The 16,436-nt window shown below is 38.4% G+C and overlaps 2 protein-coding genes across 2 annotated transcripts in view; one reads left to right on the top strand and one right to left on the bottom strand.

Annotated features, from left to right (window-relative positions):
* Positions 1-4,233, top strand: part of LOC109971583 (RNA polymerase II elongation factor ELL-like) — a 29,171-nt gene extending 24,938 nt beyond the window's left edge. The window contains exons 7-12 of the mRNA XM_020619933.1: positions 205-319; positions 701-1,187; positions 1,638-1,689; positions 2,236-2,407; positions 2,518-2,562; positions 3,539-4,233. Coding sequence (XP_020475589.1) covers positions 205-319; positions 701-1,187; positions 1,638-1,689; positions 2,236-2,407; positions 2,518-2,562; positions 3,539-3,649 — 982 coding nt within the window. The 3' untranslated portion in view covers positions 3,650-4,233. The remainder of the gene's footprint in view (positions 1-204; positions 320-700; positions 1,188-1,637; positions 1,690-2,235; positions 2,408-2,517; positions 2,563-3,538) is intronic.
* A 47-nt stretch (positions 4,234-4,280) lies between these two features.
* On the bottom strand, positions 4,281-11,763 carry LOC109971570 (gonadotropin-releasing hormone II receptor-like). Its single transcript, XM_020619915.1, has 4 exons — positions 11,615-11,763; positions 10,194-10,791; positions 9,177-9,381; positions 4,281-7,789 (listed from the first exon to the last, which is right to left on the bottom strand). Exons 2-4 carry the CDS (start codon positions 10,734-10,736, stop codon positions 7,293-7,295), a joined length of 1,245 nt encoding a protein of 414 aa, XP_020475571.1. The 5' UTR covers positions 10,737-10,791; positions 11,615-11,763; the 3' UTR covers positions 4,281-7,292.
* Positions 11,764-16,436: the final 4,673 nt, after the last annotated feature.

Raw genomic sequence — 16,436 nt, 5'->3', positions numbered from 1 at the left:
ATGGTAAGATGATGTCATGGGGTAGGACTGGATAAGTCTGACTTCTTCCTACTCCGTTCAAGCATGTACTAGGTATAAGCAAATTGATATTAGATTATGTGTACAATCATGTGTGTTGTCATATTAACTGTTTTTACATGCTTGAAAGAATAAATCAAATCAAATCAATTGTCGAATGACTGTGTTTTTCTGTCTGTTCAACAGGAAGTTGCAACCACAGATTAGCAATCAATCAAAGACTCTTCAAGCAAGCATGTCAACTTTGAAGACCTCAGAGGAGATGACACTGTATCACAGCACAGTGAAAAATCCTGCAGTGGTAAATGGCCATACTGTTTTCAATCAACCTTTGAAAATGTGTTAAAATGACAATTTTTTTAAATTTGTTGCTTCATTTTATTCTGATTTCTACACATGTAAATGTAAATTTGTACTTTTCTATATAAATTAGTATGTTTTTTTGTATATATTGTACATTTTATCATCTGAAATGTTGCCTCCTTGGCTGCCTCTGTCTTTTAACTTGTTGCTGATGGCTTTTGATGCTTACTGGCTTTAACATTATAGAGGTGAAGTCACTTGAAGTGAAGTGGTATTGTGTGTAGCTTGACATCAGATTGACAAGCAGGGTTGCAGCTTGTATGGAAAATTAATGTACAGTGTTAGAGATTTTTTTCTCCTTTTCTTCTTCCTCTCCCAGAAACGCCCCATTCCTTCTGACTTGCTGGAAAGGCTAGCTGTTAAGAGACAAAGACTAGCAAACCAGAGGTTGCAACAGCAGCCTGCTATAAACAGACTCTCAAACAATAAAGAAGGACATGACAGCGCAACTCCTACCCACACCTCCAGCTTCCACACAAAGACTGAGTTTCAAAGGACAAGTAACCATACCAGTAACCAACATGACTTATCAGGGGGCCACGGTGGGTTTCCTCTAATGCACAAACCATCTAGCACCCCTGGGACACCTGTTTCAGAGAGCAGGGAACAAGAACCCAAAGTCAGCAGCCAGCAACCATCACAGGGCGACCCGGACTGCTCTCATCAGCAGCTCGCCACCAGCCAGCACAGAAAGAAGAAATCAAAAAAGCACAAAGACAAGGAGCGAGAAAGGTTAAAAGACAACCAGGGCAGCAAGTGGTTGGAGACGAGTCCAGATCTTAAACACAACCCGGACAAACTTGACAGTAAGGCGTCTGAACTGTTTCTCCTCCGCACTCCATAATAAGTTAACCACACACACTTTGAACAGATGACCAGTGGTGTGTACGGTCTCTCTAAGTGATCGTTCGTCTCCCTGTCCACTGGTGCATTTATACAGTATTATCTCATAAGCACATCTGTGGTTGCTCCCTTAAGCTCACTCTCTTGAGCCCTCAGTGTGTTATGTTGCTGATTGACTCGACAACAGCTCGAGCAGTGCTTTGGGTCCGCAAGCTGAGAAGTCTCCTGATACCCACAAGCTCTCAGTCTGCCCAGTGGCAGGCAGGGACACACACACACACACACACACACACACACACTGTGGCTCCCTAGAAAAACAAAAACACATTGCTTAACATTCAGACAATGACAGAGTGTCCACAGACGACTGTAGTGAACTCTGACATTTTCTTTGTCTGGTGTTTTTATTCCAGATCCTGACATCACAAATGCTGTGGCCTCTGAGGAGAAGCCAGATTATGTGCAGTAAGTGCAGTGATTTTGGGTTTTTTTTTTCCATGTGGTATCACTGCTACAACTTATACATTGACATGTATAGGCTCTTAAATAAATGTGTATGGAGAAAAGTGTGTGTTGTAACAATCATATTTTTAATGGTTTACTCTTCATCCACAAGAAGAATAAGAAAAATCAGTTTTGCCTTTCTGTTTCTTGGTTTTGTTACAAGATAAAAGCCGGACATGTGTAACTGGTTCTACTGGTTTGATTAAGTGATCTGGTGTGTATATATAACTGGTTAATGGTAAATGGGGGTACCAGGGCAGTGGTACCTTGTGGTCTTGTGCTACCATCTTGTGTCTAAAGGAGGTACTGCATGAAGGTAAAATAAAATTCATATTTGATTGAAAAGCTCAACTTAAAATTAATCAACAGTAGTTTTGCATGAAAGAAAGACTGTGACTGCTGAAACCTAATTCAGAGGAAGAAGTTTCTTCTTAAGACAGTGCCACTATAACATTACATGTACACATTACTAACTGTATGAGTGTTTGTCTGTGTGTCTCCTTCTAGCACATATAACACCATAACAAGTTTGGAGCAACGTCAGAGGTACCAGGAGGATTTCTGCGCAGAGTATGATGAGTACAAAGACCTCCACTCCCGGATCGCCACCATAACTCACATGTTTGTCCAGCTAGGATCCAAGATCAAGAGCCTGTCCCCTGGCACACAAGAACACAAGGTACATATACAGCTACATGCCATCTGATTGGTTTTGGACACACACATGGATGTTACTGCAGCTGAATTAATATTTACAGTTTAATGATAATTTTTTTTTATACTGTTTAGATAATGGAAGACCAAATACTAGAAAAATACAACAAGTATCGAAAGGTAAGTCAAACTGTCACTGCCATTTAAATGGTTATAATATTTGTTTTTAACTGGATTTGTTTCCTCTTCTTATATAAATAACATGGGAGTCTTTTCATGCAGTTTCTACAAAACACATAAATGCTGGCATATCAAGAGAGCTAAATTCATAAGATTCCTTGGCTGATTCTGGGGTCAGAACAATCCAGTATATTTATGTTGACTGCTAATAAGACATCATTTTAACAGATAAGGGTTTAATGTTGTTGTTTCCTGCCTTTGCGTCAGTAAAATTCAACAGTAAATTGATAAATGAGTGCATCTTTTTAAATGATATTTATGATTTTGGAGAACACAGAACTGATTGATGCAGGCTTGGTTGAGATTATTGTGTGCACCAGGTAGCCAGACCCTGACATGCTGAGGCTCTGCTGCCAGCTTCAGTGTGTGGCCAGTATTCCCTCTGACCCCATTGGACTTGCACAAAATGGACTTTAAAGAGCCCAGGACTTATTAATGCTGGTTTCATGAAAAGTAACAACAACGTGGGTACTTGTGTCAAACCAGTCAACATGAGGCTATCCACTCATAGGTTTAAGGCAGTCACTAATTTGCATCAGCTGTATAGAATTACTACTACTGCAGACCCGGCTGGCAAAGCATGGCCAAAACCAGTGCCTGTGCTATAAAAGGCTGAAGGTTGTGGGCATATTTTTTATAAAATCAGCTGTGAACTTGTGAACAAACTCTATTTAAAAAGTTTTTGTTAATATTATCAAAAGGTGTTGACCTTCAGGTGAATATTAAGAGTTATTAGATTTAAAAGGGACTATGTAATTGTTCTTCACTTGGCTTCACGGGGCTTATGACCTTTGCATCATCAGTTCAGATATTTTGTTTCAGTAGGTGACATGGCAGAAGACAGCTGTTTATTTACTCGGTAGGAATAAGGGGATGTGAAAAGCTTTTATTAAAATGCTTTCTCCTCTCCCCACAGAAGTTTCCAGGCTACCGGGAAGAGAAGAAACGCTGCGAGTATCTCCATGAGAAACTGTCCTACATTAAACAGCTCATCATAGACTATGACGTGGCTCAGACGACTTCTTAGCATCAGATTTTTTTCTTGCATGGAAGTGCTTTTTTTTTTTTTTGCTTAAACAACATCTGAGTTTTGTTTGGTTTTGAAGGTGTTTTAGATGTTGCACTGATATGAAAAGTCCAAGGCAGAGACAAAGATATTCTTGGGCTTATGAGCTTTTAAAATTAACATGATCTTGGAAAGAATTTGTGCACGTCACAATGCCCTGAAAGACAGTTTTCCTAGTATTTGTAGCAAACCATTTTAAAACCAGCGTCAGTGTGAGCCAAGAAATTGGAAAACACAAAGTAGCAAGTATGATTTTAATTTATTCACTTTGTTTTTGACACCTAAGTCAAACATTGTGCCCAGCAAGTTTCTCTTTTTTTATTAAAAATTTCAATATATAGTGTAAAAAACAGTGTGTATGTTCCAGTTCAAAATCAGAGTTGGCCTCAGTTGTGATGGATCAATGAAGCAGCCCGCTGGCCAAAAAAACAAAAAAACACCAAATGTTAAAGCCATTTCATCTCAGATTCAGTCTTTGCATCTTATTGTGCACACAGAGTGAGATCACTTCACTTGTTCCCAGTGTAGTTTCCCTTAAGGCATTTATCTGGTTTCTCACAACATTTAGCAAGAAATTTACACTTTTTTTTTATTTTTATTTTTTATTTGGTTTTGCATCTCAGTAAGGGAAGTAATCTCACCCTCTGGCAGAAAAGTGTATCTGACTTAATATACATGCAAAGTGATGCATTTAAGGTGAAGATATTTAACAATATAACTAGTGAGGGGGTCCTAACTGTCACCTGGATTAATCTGGTTACCTTGTTTCATGAATGAGGCATGTGGTCTTTATACGTTTCACATTACACCTTTTGAATCCAGTGAGAAAAAAACTGGAAAATATTCCCATTGTTGGGGGTGTAATGTCAAATCTGCTTTGGTACAGAACAAGAGGAATATGCTGTTACCCAAATGCACTTGTGTTTATCTTAAGTATTTATTTACTACACTCCATTCCTTTGAGTGACTTGTAAAGGGACCAAAATGCTTAGCCTTAATTGTCTTGCAATAATTGAGTGTGGAACAACAATTTTCTTCCCCACAACAGTTATTGACACCGTTAATCAAGCCTAGTTTAAAGTATTTTAACCCACCGGAAAGATGTCTTGATCTGTTTCCCTGCTTAGAACTACTGATGTATTTATTTTAAGCCATCTTCCTCTGTCCTGTGTTGTTAGTCTTCTCAGCTTGAAGTGTCAGATCAAAGTGTTTGTATCTAAGCAGCTGGAGGAGTGAGGCATGAGAGGCTGTGAGCAGATGAAAGGTTCACCTTTTCCTCTGTATGATCTAATGCGGTCTTCTAAATTTTAATGGATTGAAATGGCGACAAAGTGGCTGAGGTTGACAGCCACCTCACCCAACACGCTATAAAGAAAACAAGCTAATACAAACTTCTCAGTTAAGGTGCAAAGCGTGATGGTACCTTAGGTATTTGTTCACATTACATTGCAGTGATGAATTCTTTGATTCAACTATAATAAGTTATAGTTCTGTTGGGAATTAAATTGGGGCCTATGTAGTGTTCAGGAAGTGGTTTCAGAGTCGGCCCTAGATAGCTGGTCTTCAGGGAAATAGTTTACAGTAAAACGTTGTATATGGAAAAACATACAGTTGCTACATCATAACCAGTTGTGATACTTGGGTATTTTACAGACTAGCCTGGAGGAATTTATAGTCTTCAACTTCCAGTTAATCGGTGCCTTTTGAGGTGTAGCTGACTAGTGAAATTTCCATTCAGATTGTAATTGTCCATCGTGGTTGCAGTTTTTGTGCTTTGTTATCACAGTCGATGTACAGTACATATAAGCCTTAAAACGAAACTTTTAATGGGCAAAAATCTTCAGACTGCCAAAATCAGCACGATTGTTATCATTATCCACAGTCATCAGTAATCTGCCTTATTACTATGAGCTGTTACATTTACACCTGTATTATCCATTTCACACATTTGAATCTTACTTTCTGGAGGAAATATTTTATAATGTAATTTAAATATTGCTTATTGGCTATGATGGCATAGCTTACTCATCAGTTGCATTTGTAATCCTGTTAGTACTGTTGTTTTTGAATCATAACTAAGGTATATGGTCAGGTGTGTATCTTTAGGAATATATACTGCAGCAAGTCACTGTTCCTGTTGACATCCTGCCCGACTCATCTCTGACTTGACGCAACAGTTTGATAGGAAGTTTGTTTTCAGCGATTCCTGATATTTCACATACAAAAAGAATCCATTCTTAAAATGACAGTTGTCAAGTACTTTCAGGTAACAAGTGGCAAAGCTTTTGAGGGAGGTATAATGGTGTCAAGTGATTGATAAAAGACCGTACTTATCTGTGGATTACTGAGTATGAAAAAAAAACAGTTCTCGAAGACTATTTCTTAAAAAAAAAAATCACTAAAATCGCTAAATATATTTTATTTCTGAGCAAGTCTTCATAACAAAATACATGAAAACATTCATATGTTGTTTTGCTTTTGGACTGGTGTTAAGAATTAACAAGGCACCAGTGTGTCCTACACAGGTGTTTGTATGTGTACATTGCCGATGCTAAGGCCTCATCTTAATCACAAAGGAGTGCAAGTATGCAATATGAACTACATCTTACAAATGTATACGTTTCCTGTTGTGCAAAGTTCAAAAGAATAAAAACATCCATGTGACTTTTGCTTTGAGATTTTGTCTTACAAGTGTTGCTTTTTAAATTTTATATGGGTGTTATCAGCAGCGTTCACTAATCGTCATTCATGTTTTCCTTAATCACAATGTAGTTCAGCCATGTGGACCAAACCTACTGAACTATGACAAAGAGCGACTCGCTGCATAAAGCTCACTAACTTAACTAAATGGTTCCACTTTCAAGTCACCCTCTATAAAAGATCTAAGTTGTAAATAATGTCATCACAGGTTAAAACTTAATAATGCAGAATGCAGCATAGATCTGTTAGAAGGCATTCATAGATTTCTATAGCACATTTTAATTCAAAGTGCTGAACACAATGCAAATTAGATAAAACATTAAATATTACTTAAAAGCAACAATTACATGACAGTACAAGTAACAACAAAGGATGTGTATTCAGGTTTATTATGACTGGGCTGAAGTCAGTCATAATCTTTTGTTGCCTTGTATGTTTCATATGTCATGTTTTAAGTCACAAATGTCAGGACGGGGTGTAGAGATTTTGCTTCAAGTGGATGCTGTAGATATGTTTTTTCCTTTCCCAGATTAATTGTAATAATTGTTTTTTTTTTATATATACCTTTATTTTTCCCTGGTATTAACAGTCAGTCACCAGGAAGAGCTTAAGGTTCAAACAAAACCCCACAGGGACCCTACTGCTACACATCAGTACAGGGACAGAAATGGCTTTGCATAAGAGATCTGAACACAAATTGAATGTGTTGCTGTGCGCTTTCAATTGCAATTGTAATTTTACCTCTAGCAGACACTCCAAATCACATTGAATACTATTTTTGCTATTTATAAACCGAAACGAAGAGCAGTATTAAGAAATAAAGCCCCGCACACATGAGATCTATGGACACTGAATAAATCTGAATAAACAGTATAGATGTACAGCAGAAGTAAAACTGATCTCTTTATATGATGCTCTCAGAGCTGGACTGGTTTACATCTCTTTCTGTTAAAAAGCTGCTTCCTGCTTTGCTGTGATTATCTCTGCACAGCATGAATGCCTCCTGGCTGGTGGCACTCGCCTCTCTTTTCAGCAGCAAATAATTGGCAGCACAAATTAAAGAGCTAGTTATAACAGTATTATTATCCAGGTTCGATGATGTGGCGGCATTGCAGTAATACCTCTGGATCCCCTTTCTGAAGCGAATGGTGAACATGCCATAGATGACTGGGTCCAGGCAGGCGTTGACAAGTCCAAAGATGAACAGGATGTGTGCCAGTGAGTGCGAGACCTTCTCTTCCAGATCATCAGGAAAGAACCAGTACCACAAACCCAGCAGGTAGTATGGAGTCCAGCAGATAACGAAAGACAAGACGATTACAATACTCATCTTTAGAGTTTTCATCCGGACTCTCGGGATGTTATTCTTTGAACACCGCAAATGCACTTCATTTGAGGGCCCTGTGAGCAGAGCACATGACACCAATATAACAAAGTACACATTATAATGCACTTGGCAATCCAGTAGAACCCTGGTTACTGCTAATGTGACACAAAACACTACACAAAGCTTACTCCAAATCTGAAATTATATTAATTCAAAGGTAAAATCATGACCATGCTAGGTCACTAATGTTACCAAAACAAACACATTAGCATTCGATGCTAACACATCCAGAGGGAAAAACATAACATCAGAATCAAATTTGAGTACTTTGGCTGCGTTTACAGGCTAAACCAGTGTTAACCCTGGTTTTTGCCCTTTGTCTGTCCCACACTCTCTGTGTGAACAAACACCACCCAGTGATGGATAAAACAAGGCTTTCTGAAGCAATATGATACAGTATGAAGCAATGGCAGCATGTGCTGGACAAATCCTTGATACTGCATTTGTATAGATGGCGGAAATCTGAGGCCATGAAAAAACAGTTATTGACAATAAGCGGTCTTAATGCTATTATTAAACTGTTAAAAAATCTGGTTTAGTTTATAAAAGCTGAGTTGTCCTCTCCCTTCCCTTACAGCTGGCATCGACGTGGTATCACATCAGACAATACAAAAATTTTAGTTAATGTACCTTTAAGCAAAACAGTCATACTAACAGTGCTTTTAAGCTCAATGCTAACATGCTTACAATGACAATGCTAATATGCAGATGTTTGGCAGGTATTTTCCTTAGTTTTCACTTCATCTTAGTTTGGTGCATTAGCATACCAACATTCACTAATGTGCATTAAACACAAAGTACAGCTAAAGCTAATGAGAATGTCAGCTTCAAGGGTATTAGTCAAAAATCAAGAACAGTATAAATTAAGGACTCCACAATGTTTCTTTTTTCATCTTCTCACCCTCAGAGATGTCTGTACTAAATTTCATGTCAGTTCATCCAATTTTAGTCAAAATTTGGATAGTGGTGCTAGAAAAAGTCAGGTAGTCTGTAAGATCCATCCTCTGTGGACTATGAGTTTCATGGCAATCCATCAGATAGTTGTAGATAGTATTTTGGTGATATATACAAAAGCAGTGGTCTTAAAAACAGGTGGGCGTTGCCATCTTTGGAGTTTTGCCACAATATCTCTTTATTTAAAAATAATATTCCCTGTTACTTTAAATAATCCACAGTGTTAACAGTTCATTTATTTAATAAAACGTTTGCACAGTGTGGTCTGTGAAGTATTCAAAGTAACCAGGACTAGGAAGAGATATTGTTTTTTTAAAGTAGTCTTTTAATGCTGCTGCTCACATCAATACAAGTCCAGCTTCTCTCAATGTGCTTCTACTAATTAAAGGGTCAAAGAAAAAAATTGTTACCTATGTGCTTATCATTTCAGCCTCTATTTAAACTTACAGTTATCCTTTTTCAGGCGTTTGGAGACTTCACAGAAGATCCTGGTGTAACAGGTGATCATGATGACCAGCGGCAGCAGGAACAAGCAAGAAAAAGTGAACATGTTGTAGGTCGTCTCATGCCAGGGAGTGACAAAACTTCCACGAGTTGTACACTGAGTGAAGTCTTCAGGATGGATAATGGTCAAGCTGTGAAAAAGGAATATCTATGCAGGGAAAGGAACAATATTGTGATTTCAAGCATATGAAATAACATCTATTGCTACTCCTATGTGTTTGGTGCCATATCATCATTCTGGTTGACCTGCAAGGGCTGTCGCAGGATGTGGAATGTAATCAACAGTGTGACAGGAGACTTGTTTTTTTTTTTACACCTGTAGTGTTATTTGATCATGCAAACATGTTTGAAGATAACTGGTAATGAGATTTCTGCTATTTCTGTATATGTTTTTCTTTGTTCCTATCCTGTTACTGTAAGTGCTGCCAGCACACAAGAGCTCATCAAATGCAAAACAGCCACACCAGATGCTTTTAACCAAGAGGGGACAAAACCTGCAGGACACTTTTCATGAACCAGAATAAGGCTAAGTTCATTTGGCATCTCACCTGTTTATTATTATGAACACTTGACTTGTGGAGACCCAAACCGACAAAGAATTTATCTTACGAATTGTGTTGCCACAACTTAATATACTGTAACTTATTCCACCATGACCTCAGAATCAAATTTGGGTACTTTGGCTGCGTTTACAGGCTAAATCAGTGTTAACCCTGGTTTTTGCCCTTTGTCTGTCCCACACTCTCTGTGTGAACAAACACGGCCCCTGCTGACCAGTCTGTTAAAAACATAAAAGAGTCATAGACACCGTTGCAATGTGTAATCATAAACACTTTAGAAGCCATTCAATTGGATCCTTCTGGACAAGACACTTTTAATAAAAACCTGTTTAAAGCCTAATCTAGTGAAAATCAATCCTGAACCACGGCCCACATAATTTGCTGGGTTACCTGGTCTTACCTGAGGGACTGACAGCACTGTACTCATGCCCCACGCCACAGTCAGCATGACTCTGTTCCTCTTTCTGGCTTTACTGATAGCCAGAGGGTTGAGGATGGCTGACTGCCTATCCAGACTGATCACCACAGTGACAAATGCGCAGGAGTACATTGCCTGCAGCTTAAGAAACATCAGTAGCCTGCAGGCAAAGTCGCCAGCAAGCCACTGAACTGTGATGTTCCACGCAGCATCCACAGGCATCACAATGAAGGTCACCAGCAGATCAGCCACCGTCAAATTGATTATCAACACCCTGACATGGGATTTACGTTTCCTGCTGTGTGCCGCCCATAGCACAGCCAGGTTGCAAAAGGCAGAGATGCCACAGAGAATGAAGGTAATGATCACTCTGACTTTGGCCGCTGTGGTGAATGTGGGCAGCTGCAGGCCTTCGGCCCCTGCTGACCAGTTGGAAGGGGACAAGGAGAAGTTGCAGCTGGCATTCAGTTGATCTGCTATCAGCTGATGCATGGTCACTGCAGAGTCATACAGAGTGGTGTTCATTTTCTGGCGTTTGAAGAGGAAGAATCATTGCGCTCATCCACCACAAAGAGCAGCACTGGTGACAAAAGTAAAGTAAAAAGAGACATGGACCAGGTACAAGTGAGTCAGGGACCATGAAGTAAGAGACACATGCAGATGGATTTCAACCCAAAGGAACTTTTTCAGTGACAAAATTAATTTGATCCATTTAATAAGAGGTTGATAAAAAAATGTTTGTGACAACTGTACTTCCAGCACCCCTACAGAGCTGTATCATCTGATGTTAGATTGTTTCTATGAATACAATCCACACCATTGACTCTGGTTGCTACTAAAAGAAAATAAAAATCACTTAAGGGCTTTTTTGAAATAATTAATCAATTCTAGGATATCTGGGTATAATGTGTAATTTATATTCCCTCCTGATGTTAAAATCCCTAAAAGAGGAGTCATTATCATAGACAAGGAGGGAAATGTTACACAATCAACATCTTGTAAATAATGTAGTAAGTTATAAAAGTAAAGTGGAGGTCACCCAAGAACAATTTGCCAAACAGGCATGTCCACACGTTGTCTCCCTATCTTCCCTATCTTTTGTTTGTCTTGGGTTGTTTTTGATCCGATGTAAAAAAAAATAATAATAAGCAAAATTAATTAACACGCTTAGAGAAAACTGTACGAGTTCTGTTAAGAACGATTTACAATATCAAGTCTGAGAAGAGTAAAAAGACATGCAATGCTACTTTAACTGATTTGATACAGTCTAATCGATTCAGTAAATTATTTTGATTAAGACAAATAAAGTAATTCCAATGAAGATACGTGGATATTGCGCACAGTTCCCTCTCTATGTCATCTCGAATTACGGGGACATTATAGTCTACGAAGGAAGAACTTACGTATATACAGTGGAGAAGGATGTGGGTTTAGCCCGTCGCGCAGGTGTCGGGGTCTAAGTATTTAAAATCACAGCAGGAGCCAAGTAGGTGTCACCATTCGTTTGTTTTAGGTGGACTGCTCTGACTCTGCTGCGCACTGCGCCCTGTGCGCTCTGCAGACACCCATCCTTTATCCACAAACCACAGAGCCTTGCGAAATGAACTTAAAGGGTGTGGTCTGACCTCATCTCCATATTTGTTAGAAAATAAAGGAAATGAAAAGAAGGACGCGTTGAGAGCTAATGGTCGCCACTAGGCAGAAAAAGTCATCTTTTTCCTGATATATGCCAAATACAAGAAATAAGTTGTAAGCGACCATAACTGGGAAATGTTAATCAGAAAAATCACATCGTCCTTGCTGCGTGAAATCCTCCAGTAAAACCCACATCAGGACACAGTTGAGACTTATGTGCTTGAAAACCAATGATCTCTTTGATCATGTGAATCATGAGAATGTGTGCAAAAAGAAAATTCAAGCTGTCACCTGCAAGAATCTAAAGATTATAGAGACATTTGTCAGTGTGTTTAAATATCTAAACTTATCATTACAAATGGTAGGTACAGTAGGCTATAAACTAACTAACTGACTGACTGACTAAATAAATAAAACTAGATCTATCTACTGGGCTCTGTTTCTTTGTCTCAATGAATGTTGAACTCCTAGGTTGAGGCAAGAAGGTAAGCTCACAGGGGTTAAAGGAGACATGTTTCTCTTCAATCTATTCCAGTCTGAGAAATGTATAAATAGAGGAGGCTAAAAAGTCAGGGCCATGATGGGCTGCAAGAGAAACCATAACAAAGACAGGATACATTTCTGGCTTAGCAAGGGTGATAAATTCTTGCGGTCTTCTGTCCCCTGTTGTTGTCTGTGGAGATTCTCAGTCATCCAGGTTGGATCTGAAGTTCTAAAGTTGCAAGAGGGTGTGCCTCTTGTCCAAGATACTTCTTCAGTTGTGATCGAATGATGGGGATTCCCAGTCAAACAGACATCTTAGTCTGTATTTTATTACACGTTATGTATTTCTACTCCCGTGTGTACAGTTGTATATCTATTAAATGGCATGTACAGTGTTTGATTTACTTATAATTCTTTTTGTATGAACTCTTGTGTGAAACTTTCTTCTACTTGTGTGACATACAGTTGGTCAAGAAAGAAAGAAGTGTCTTCTTTTATCTGCTCATGTCTTATACAAATGTGCAATGTGATGTGAAAATAATTTACAACATGTGAGAACATTTGCTCAATGGAGACGCAACATCCTCTGAATCCTATGCAGTTATACCTGCAGAGTGAAATTCATTCATTCATGCATTCATTCATTTTCTGCCATTTAGTCCCTGAACGGGGTCATGGGGGTGCCGGAGCCAATCCCGGCTGGCAATCAGGCGAAGGCAGGGTACATCCTGGACAGGTCGCCAATCCATCGCAGGGCTAACACATAGACAAACAACCACACACACGCACATGCACTCCTATGGGCAATTTAGAGACACCAATCAACCTAAGCTGCATGTCTTTGGACTGTGGGAGGAAGCCGGAGCACCCGGAGAGAACCCACGCAAGCACGGGGAGAACATGCAAACTCCACACAGAAAGGGTCCCCAGGTGGGGCCCAAACCCGGAACCTTCTCGCTGTGAGGCAACGGCTCTGCATCGTTGCAGAGTGAAATGTTGACTTGAATTTTTGCCTTGAGATGAGGGCCAGTGGACAAATGTTATGCAATTAACATAATCAAAGTATTTTGGTGAATATTACCTGTAGTCGGATTGTTCAAGCACAGTATCTTTTACTGAGGGTGTGTGAGAAAATGTATTCTGTCTTCCAGTGTTATGCTAACTCTGCTTCCAGCCGCCTTAAATGAACCTTTTTTGAACCCTGTTTAATAGCAGCCAAATATGCAGTAAAACAGATCACATTTATATTTTAGATGCATTAAAATACATATTGAAAACCTTGATATTAAAAAACATTTCCATACCACCTACTTCTAACAGACTGCCAAAGCAATACTTGTTTTCCTTCCTTTGTGATGTCCTTGTGTGAGTGTGGCAGAATCTGTTTTGTGTTACTGACATGGATTAATTTCCCTGGTTCCAATTTAGAATAGGTGGTTAGATGATGCGGAACTTACAACCAGGAAGGAAGGGAACGTGCTGACCCAAAACAGGTTGTTATTTGTAAGCCTAGTCTGGAAGCTGTGTCATAACATAACTCAGTACTCTAAACTCACACTCGCTTGTGTTTTTAAAAAATAAAGGAGAGCCACTGATATATTTGTTAATTAAACGTAGATGAAAGAAAATCAAATCAGCAATCAATAAAGTAATGGTAAATGGCCATTTATCAAGAAGAGGTGTGTGATATTATAATGTGATCAAAGAACCCTATACTGCTAACTGTAATGTGACTGCTATACCCTCAACCCTATTATATTCCTGATCAGATGCAACTGGTTTTATATATAATGCTGCCATCATATAATATGATTAGGTCAAGATCAATATGCCAACAAAAACATAGCTTCCTTGTTAACTTTAGTAGACTATTACATTAGCATAGTAGTGGTCCCGATGTAGCATGGTCTGGCAAAAAAGGAGGTCATCCAGTCAAAAGTTGAGCCTGGTTCAACCGTTGCTGCAAAGCAATGCTACATTATCAAATAACAACTGATAGATTAGCTTGGATTGTATACAGTTTCAACCATACAGCTGTTGAGATGGATGAAGATAGACCTTCCAGAGAGTAGCTTCCTTTGTTAGTCTTATATAACACAATGGTCTTATGACAAACGTCAAACTGATTTAATATTTAAACTTCTGAATGTTATTCAAGCTAACTGAACTTCTTGTTCCATATTGAACTTTCTCATTGGTACCTAAAGCAACAGGCTCAACATATAATAACTCAACTGGTGTTCAACTACTCTATTAGCTTATGAGAGGCAGACAAAGCAAATATTTTCACTTGATGAAGGAAACTTTATGACAGCTGTGTCCCATTTCAGCAGCTTCCTTCTTTGTGTTCAGCATTTCTAGACAAAATATGTCATAATGGTAATATGGCCGTTCCATTTCATAAGTGGCCAGATGGGTTTCCTTTTATTCTTCTCTTTTTCAAATTTGGAGTACACAACTCCAGGTGGACACAGAGCTACATAGTGGAGGTCTTTTCTACTTAATATTCAATTAGTTCAATGCCCATACTCAGAGACATTTTTGTGGCTGGTGTGCCTCTTTGTAGTTGTTTTGTGTCTATTTTTTGATAGGCTTGTCTCTTTCTGGCCTTTTTGTCACTTTGTCACCAGTTTACGTTGTCTTTGTGGTTGTTTTGTGTCTCCTTTTAGTTGTTATTGTCTCTCTCTGAACACTTGTGTTTCATTTTGTGGTTTTGTCTGTGGTCAATTTGCATCTCACTGTTGAACAGTACATGTTCAACACGTACTGTAACATGTACTGTACATTTACTATAACATTTTGATCTCTAGACTGGATATGTATTGCAGATATCTGTAACTCAGTTTTTCCTGGTCCAAAAAAATATCGCAGATATCACACTGAGATTCTTCCTGTCCACAATTATCATTTCACATTTCAGACAATGGAAAAATAATTCCAGATATCCATAAAGTAATTTTGAATATCAAAAATACATCGTGACTAGTAAAAACTTTAATATGGATATCCATAATTCATATTCAGACTAGAAAAAAATCAGAAAATGTAAATGTGGATATCCACAATTGGAATATGGACTAGTAAAAATTCAATTTCAGGTATCTACAATTAGAAATATGAGTGTGATTGCAGAGACCTCCAGAACTAGGTCAAGGCTTTATAGAAGGAAAATTACAGACTGCGTAACATGTTAGTTAAAGGTAGGTATCTATTTTAGATTCAATAGTAATGAGTACGTCTTCATTTTAGATGAAATCCATAAATGTGTAAATGGTGCAGGACTGTCCCTTACAATGTGAAAACCTGTGAGATTTCATCTGGTTTATGAGATTAAGAAATAGTGCACAAAGCTAAGGCACGTCTTCCTATTACTCGGTATATGTCCAAAATGTTTGCCGCCTGTATTTTGTAGCACATTATTTGATTAATTACATTTTATTTTATTCAAATTATTTTCCAGAGATTCCATCTTTGTTAGTGGACATGAGAAAGGTTGTCACCAAGAATAATCCCACCAAAGATTTTGGCGTTAGTGAAGTTGAAAGTGTGGGGGAAGAAGCTGTGACACCTTGCAGGCCTACAGAAGTAAGCATTTATGTATATTTTCAGTTAAAATTAAGTAGCATTGTGTTGCTTATGTTCTTCCACTATTTGTAATTTCCTATTATTTGCTAAGCCAGCTCATGATTTAATGTAGGTATTATGGATATTGCTATAATTCCTCCTGTCTTTTATTACAAATTATGTATTATTGTTCTGTTCCACAGATGCTGTTGTAAACCACCATCCATGACCAAGATATCAGATGTAAGAAAAACAATCAACACAAGAATTTGTGAGTTGAGGCACCAAGTAAAACAAAAAACAGGATGGGCTGTTAAATGAGATAATGGACTGGATATTTGGACCCTTTGTATCATTTTCCCCTTGTTCTGGACCTTGTTTAGATGATTGGCTTGTTTAAAGTTTACTTGTTCTCTCAAAATAATTAGTTTGACATGGTGGTTTTGAAGTGCTGTATGGAAAATGGGTTTATATCAATAAAGTGTTCTTGATTGCTTACCCATGAGTGTGTACCTTTTTTACATAATAAAGTATATTTTTGCA

This window comes from Monopterus albus, unplaced genomic scaffold, assembly GCF_001952655.1.
Source record: "Monopterus albus unplaced genomic scaffold, M_albus_1.0 scaffold228.1, whole genome shotgun sequence".
NCBI classification, from domain to species: domain Eukaryota; kingdom Metazoa; phylum Chordata; class Actinopteri; order Synbranchiformes; family Synbranchidae; genus Monopterus; species Monopterus albus.
Note: the sequence above shows the minus strand (reverse complement) of the source record. Positions and strands in the feature narration are given on the sequence as shown.

What these genes read in the sequence shown, in the direction of transcription:
- LOC109971570 (XM_020619915.1), bottom strand. Translation starts at nt 10,736, where the DNA reads ATGAACACCACTCTGTATGACTCTGCAGTGACCATGCATCAGCTGATA. An exon ending in CAGTGCTGTCAGTCCCTCAG is followed by an intron (nt 9,382 to 10,193) that starts GTAAGACCAGGT and finishes TTCCCTGCATAG; the next exon opens with ATATTCCTTTTTCACAGCTT. An exon ending in ACGCCTGAAAAAGGATAACT is followed by an intron (nt 7,790 to 9,176) that starts GTAAGTTTAAAT and finishes CTCTGCTCACAG; the next exon opens with GGCCCTCAAATGAAGTGCAT.